The 7217-nt window shown below is 31.6% G+C and overlaps 1 protein-coding gene across 1 annotated transcript; it reads right to left on the bottom strand.

The window, feature by feature from the left end:
• Window positions 1-1207: 1207 nt before the first annotated feature.
• Window positions 1208-5777, bottom strand: LOC127700257 (perlucin-like protein). The gene is made up of 6 exons (XM_052203681.1): window positions 5725-5777; window positions 4823-4970; window positions 4002-4093; window positions 2609-2696; window positions 1714-1937; window positions 1208-1321 (listed from the first exon to the last, which is right to left on the bottom strand). Exons 1-6 carry the CDS (start codon window positions 5731-5733, stop codon window positions 1265-1267), a joined length of 618 nt encoding a protein of 205 aa, XP_052059641.1. The 5' UTR covers window positions 5734-5777; the 3' UTR covers window positions 1208-1264.
• Window positions 5778-7217: the final 1440 nt, after the last annotated feature.

Here is a 7217-nt window from a genome sequence, read left to right as displayed (position 1 = left end):
AGTTTCTTCTCATACTGCCTATGAAGCCCCTGCATGAATATAAAATAAGAAGATGTGGCATGATTGCCAATAAGACAACTATCTTCAGAGACCAAATGACGAAGATGTAAGCAACTAAAAGTAACCATACGGTCTTCAACAATGAGCAAAACACATACCGCATAGTAAGCTATAAAAAGGCTCCTGTCAATACATCCTAGACAGTAAAATAGACGCCCCTCTTAAAGCAAAATTAAGAAGATATGATAAGTTTGTTAATGACACAACTATCCACCAGAGTAGAGTTCTATTGGCGTTGATGTAAGCGGCTATAGGTCACTGCACGGCCTTAAACAATGAACTAAACACATACTGTAATATAGTCCGCTATAAAAAGTCGCGACATGACAAAGTGTAAAACTATTCAAACGAGAAAACCAACAACCTTATTTATGACAAAACAATGAACAAGATCAAATTTGACTACAGACAGCAACTTACGACATATACTGAATTAAAGTTTCATGATTTAAGACTGGCACATACATAATGTTGCGGGATTGAACATGTTTGTGACCACACAACTTTCCCTTAACCTGGGAGAGTGGTGTAACAGCACATCACAAGAACAAACTGTAAACATCAAATTGCAAGGACCTGACTCGTCAGATTGGCACGAAGCATTTCATGTGTTTTACTTTGGATTCCACACCTGTCAACCTGAAGGTATCGGTATGAGCACCCAACCTCAAACTGTTTTCTCAGTTATTGAATAATGAAACAAAAAGAGGAATCAAAACACAGATTAAAAATAAAACCTGAAAAATCATTGTAATAAAATAAAGAATGTCGGTAAATCTGACGATGAAAATTGTCAGAACAGACAAAAACGTAACAAAATTAGTATAGAAAGGTAAGATTGGAAAATTGGACAGACCCTGCTATTAAATATATTTCAGCAGCACACCAGGATATCGGGATACAAAATGACGATAGTATGCATAACATCCGTATAAAAACGAAAACAAGTTTTAATTGGACAAAATACAAAATAAAGAGGAAACTGACAACTTCAAACCGAAACCTAAATCACAAAATCCATGTTGATCGCAAATAGCTAGAGGGATAACTAAACTTTTCTACGGAAACCTTACCCACATCACACATCATATACTTAATCTTTAAATGAATTTACATTCATAAATAGCAATAGATAAATTCAAAGAAATCAAATATGAATCAAACTTTATTTCTTTTTTACTTTTTCACGACAGATTACATGTTGCTACTTTCCATTAACAGCACTCTTTAATAGTCTTGAGTACGAAAGACAATTAGAACCCTACAATATAATGAAAATAGATTAGTTTTGTTAAAAGAAAATAGTTAATACATTTCATATAGGAAATGACAAGAAAAACACGCGAGAGCGATTATGTATATATTCTCATATCTACAACACTCATTTTGCAACTTTAAAACCGTGGTTTAACGTAATAACATTCACACATTACTTTTTTGTACTTGACAAGTATACGTTGGACCATACATCGATTCAAATTGAACGATTTATCGATGACCATCGTTGATCAGTTAAAGCATATAGAGATAATTAATATGTATAGAGATTTGCTGTTGATGTATCATTTTAGTGCAATGCTCTTGATAAAATAAATGGTATTAATTCAAATATTACACAGAGATATGTAAGATCAAGTAATTAATAATAAATACCTGAGGACTCTCACAAATATACCCAAATGCTTGGTTGCATGCAGCGTCATTCCATTTATAGTTGTTTCCATGCCAGAAATGACCACAGTCCTCTTTGCCGCGATAATTATCAGGTTGACCCGAATTCCAACTGGTAAAATGTACTTTAGACAAATCATTGACCCATCTCCAATCACCCTCCTTAAAATCTGTAGCACCCATCCAATAATGCTGCTGAATCACTTCTGTATAAATAAAAACAAGTTCCAGGCATTATAAGATAAATGACAAAATTATATGACAATTGTGCAATAACAATTCAACTTTTGTACTAAGTCTTGTTTTATTTCCACAAACATTATACAACACAAGTTAATTAACAGTGTAAATTCTTGAAAGCATATGAGTCGTTTAAAAAAAATGCCTAATTTTGAAATTCAAAAATTTAATAAATCGTAAGCACATACATTACCCTAAGTACGGAATTTGAATATAATAAATATTTTTGTAATAAATTGCATCAAAATATATGTTAATCAAATCTTTATTATTGAATTCGACTCATAAATCCTACAAACTTAAATTGCATTTTCATTAAAAAAAGCAAATTAATTAGTGTACCGAAAATTCGATATTAAAAAAATGTCCCACATATCAAACAACGAATATTTTTTTTCAGTTATTAAATATCAGAGATATATGAGGTGTCCGTTGACAATGAGTTGAACGATTGATTTGGTTGTTGTTTGCTTAAAGTCAAGTGACAAACACTCCCCTCTTTAGCATTTAGTTTTACTGCCGGATGAGAGAAGTCCAGGTGACGATTCATCTATTATACTTAACAACCCATTCAATAATCAATAATTATAACCGGTAAAATCAGTTTCTTTAAAAGTAAACAGTGGATTAAACTTACTTTTACTCGTAATCATAGAAACAATCCAGGAATTTTCTGCAGAATCAGTAACTTGTGTAAGATACCCTCCTCGATTTCGACACTCTCTCTAAAAACACAAAGAATTTTGTTGAAAAATGAATTGCAATAGTTATCTGTAAACATTTTTTTTTACTGCAATGCCATTCAAAGAATGTTTATATTTTAATACTGAGTGTTACTTCAAAGGACTATATAAATGTTATATCTGCATAATCGTAAGAAATGGTAGTACTCTTCCGAAGTCGATGTGTTGAACACAACCGATCTTTCTCTTACCATTCGAAAATAAATATGATACCTCTAAGTTTGAAAGTTAACATTTTTCATTGAAAATTAAACTGTAAACAGTTTCTCGAATTAATTCGCACTTCTCATGAGTGCAAACTAGTACCGCATTTTTTAAAAGGTAGTATCATCAAACTTGGCAATGATATACCACTGGGGATACGCAAAACAATACATTTTTTATACAGCTCGCCTGGCTCTGCAATACGAGTGAAAACAGTGCAAAAGTCCTGTAGGATATTATTTTCTCCCATACGATTTTTTAAAATCCTATAGGATAAAGGCATAATCGCGTAGAATATTTTTAATATCTCACAGGATATTAAAATCCAATGGGATTTATAATCTTTTAGGAGAATAAAAATATCCTACAGGAAATATGTTTTCCCTTTGGACAAAAAAAAAACTTAAAGAGAAAAAAGGTATTTCCTACAGGATATTTTTTTCTGTAGGATAAAATATTTCCGATAGGAATAATCAAAGCCTAAGGGATTTACAAAAAAAAATTCTGTGGGATAAAAAAATCATAATGAATAAGATAAATCCTAAGAGATAAAAAAAAATCCGATGGGAGATTTAAGAAATCCAAATGGAGAAAGAGATCCTAGGGGACAAATCAAAAAGCATATGGGAGAAATAATATCCTACAGGATTTTTGCACTGTTTTCACTCGAACCAGGCGAGCTATATTAACAAAATGTTTGTATTGTTTTACCTATCACCAGAGGTATTTTATTGCCAAGTTTGATGATTCTACCGTGAAAAAAAATGTGGTACCATTTTCCACTCATGAGAAGTGTAAATTAATCAGAGAAACTGTTTGTAGATGGTATTACGTATATCCCGTTTGGAATTTTGAATAAAACGAATGACTGGTAACGGAAATAAAAAGACGTCTTCTGTCAAACTCATCATTATAGAAATGAATAAATGTGATAGTATTGCCAATGAGACAACTATCCACCAGACATGTGTACATTTTCAGGTCACTGCACGACCTTCAAAGTTTTATTGAAATATTTTTATAGCCGTTCTAACTATATGTTTTATTTATCATGTTCAAAATAAGACGTCTTTTAACACGAACCTCTGCCTCTTGCCAGGGTTTTTTGTCAGTAGAAAAGAAATAACAATGATCCTTGAATTCCTTCCATCCAGCTCTGCATCTCGGCGATTTTCCTAAAAATATTGATATCAAAACCTGTTAGAAGATATAAGTACTTTGTAATTGATCATTTTTTCTAGATTAAGTCTAATATTGATGTATTTTGAAAAAAATCCTTGAAAAGAATTTTCACGTTTTTGGCTACATCTTCCTCAACCAATTCAGTTAGAAATTGTACACTTGTATAGAAAAGGGATAGCGCGATAAAACCTTTTATCGTAATATAAGAAATTTAAATGTCTTTTCGTTTGATAGATTTTTGAGATCCATTATAACAGCTTCATTTACATTGTACGAAGTTTGTGCCTGTTACAATTAAGATCACTTGGGCAGATTTGCATCGAGGACATCGCCTCTATAATATTTTAAGAAATACAGTCTCGTCTCGTTATGAATCAATGAAATATACAAATCTGTAAAAAAAACTTCTTTTTGAAGTCGTCACAGTGCTTATATCAACATATGCAATTACAATCGGTGGCACCGGAGCTATGTTCTGTCAACTCACAGATTTATTCATGTAGTGTACATAATCGTCAAAACACTTGAGTAAATTATAAGTATGAATAAAAGGAGATATGTGATACTAGCCACAGAGACAGCACACCAACGACACAAATAGTTAATAACATCTAAATGTCAGCATTTCAAGCTCCTAATCGCTCCAAGTCTAATAGTTGTAACATGTTTGATATATTAATGTATTGTCAGCTAAGCTGTATATACATGAGCTTGTATCCTACCTGCCAACTTTTCTTCTAATTTCTTTATCGAAGATTTTATACCAGATAAGATTGATTTTTCGTGGCTCCCAAGGCATGTTTCAGATTTCACAACGGTTACCAATATACAGCAAAATATCACAAGTAATGGAGAAGTACTCTTCATCATCTAAATAATTATAATTAAGATTAAGGATCTTTCCATGTATATATGTAAAAGAAAAGTGAAAAATAAATAGTTAATGATACCCTAAAAGGCATAAACGATTAAAATAGAAAGATAGACCCTTTTTTGAGTCAGTCTCCCCATTCTATAGGTATGAATGAATATTAAGGATATCAGTTGTTCGACCTGCTAGTCAAATGCGTTTTGTTAGAATATACTTTTTCACTTTTTTGGTCTTTTGGAAAATGTTGTTTGTGCTGTATTCAGAACCCTCTACCAAGAAATTTGTTTTGCATGCACACGTATAAAAATTGCGGTTTTTATCCAACGCAATCATAGGTTTGAACGTTGTTTTCAATTTAGACTTGTTTATGAATGAATATATATATATATATATATATATATATATTGCTATGGTATACCCTAAAACATTGTTCAGCTCAAAAACAAAAATAAACAGTTAAAACGATTAAAAAGGCATTATGTAGAAAAGATTTGATAAAAGTCTAGTTAATACTTATGATAAGTTACGGATATGAAATGTCTAATAATAATTGCAGATATGACAGTTGTGTTACTTTGGTAATCCAAAAAAATATATAAAATAAAAAAAAAATAAAACAATTCTATTATAATCGAAGGAGTTTCTGAAAGTTGCGTGCAAAGCCTGTCAAATCAAGTACACTGTACTTCTAACACAAAATCTAATAGTTTCAGACAGGTTAGCATGAAAATAGAGTTTATAAAAGCAACGAACCTTTTGCATACAGAAACCGTCAGTTCCATTTGGTTGTAAAGGTATCTACAAGACTTTAAGGTATCGATATTTTAGGTAATGGATTTCAGAGAATTAATATGAGAATTATAACCTTTCATGTTTACTTGCAATCAGTCATTTTATACGGTATATCACATTACCAAAACAATCATATAAATAATGATAAGACCACACCAATTTGATTCCTATTTCTTTGGATTTTCCCTCTCCTGTTTTGGAGAAATTGACTTTTCAATAAAAAAAATATTTACCGCTTCCGCAAATTTTTGGTCCGCATGCCGCTCCAAAATTGTTTCTCCTCGAAATTTTTTGTTCACATATTAGACGCTTAACTGTTGCATATAATGCTCCTATCTTTTTAAACGCACGTATAACACTGGACACTTTTAATTTGCAAAACACATATGTATTATGATAAATCGATTTGTAAATAAAAGGTAAAAAGTAAAAAATCAGGATGCAAACATGCAGTTGAGTCAGCTCATTGCCGTGGACGAGTAGATGTTGAAAACACAGTTATAGTACTCGTTTTGAATTAAGACCCTTTAGTTAGATGACCACAAACACATCAATATTTGTTAGAACCATCGTCATCCCCGATCCTTGTTTCAACAGGTATAAACGAGGGTAATACTATGAATGCCCTTTACCGTCAGGCGTAAAAAGGCCATTTTCGGCTACCGTTAGGGTCAAATTGGTCAATATGTTATCGTGATTCTTCAAAATATCCTTATCTGATTTGTCAGAGGTCCCAAATTATTATACGTTACCGTTATTTTTGGAAAGAATTTAACTTGATTCATCAAAATCAGATGATTTTTTTTTTATCGACATAAAGGAAATGTACATTTTATCGTCATGTATCAAAAATTACCGTTAACGTCATTTGGCAAGATTTTTTATCGTTATTCGTCATGATATCCATGTTTCACAGAAAACCATGCAAAAGTGTCCAGGAGTGAATCTCACAGAATCTCGTGAAATTTGGTGCCAACAACACTTTGGCCATGCCAGATTCACTTGTAAATTTTTTTGCTTGAATTTTATCGGATAGCCGAGTTTTGCAGCGCCATCTATTTTCACCCTTTTTTACGGGAAAATTGCTAAGGGTCTTTTTGTATTTTAATCCAACAAATAATCAGTTATAGCCATGATAAATATCTTTTTTGACCAATTCATGTGATAAAGCATTATAAAGGAAATAAAAAGACAAAATGATAAATATATATTTCTTTTTATTTTAGTAGGGCTTCTGTATGTATAAAACTGGTGTTTGAGGAATTGGCTATTTTACCTAATTTAGGGTCAGAAGAAATGCTAAAATATTGAAAAGGTGAAGCTGTAATTAAAAGATGAATATATCAACATGAACTTCTATGATAGATTAAAGAAATATAAAAAATCCACCCACAGCAAATATTTAGGAATATATTTAGTATATATCACTGTACGGCTATTTTTAATAGTATTTT

Source organism: Mytilus californianus, unplaced genomic scaffold (genome assembly GCF_021869535.1).
Source record: "Mytilus californianus isolate M0D057914Y unplaced genomic scaffold, xbMytCali1.0.p SCAF_5, whole genome shotgun sequence".
Classification (NCBI taxonomy): domain Eukaryota; kingdom Metazoa; phylum Mollusca; class Bivalvia; order Mytilida; family Mytilidae; genus Mytilus; species Mytilus californianus.
This window is presented reverse-complemented; position numbering and strand designations above follow the sequence as displayed.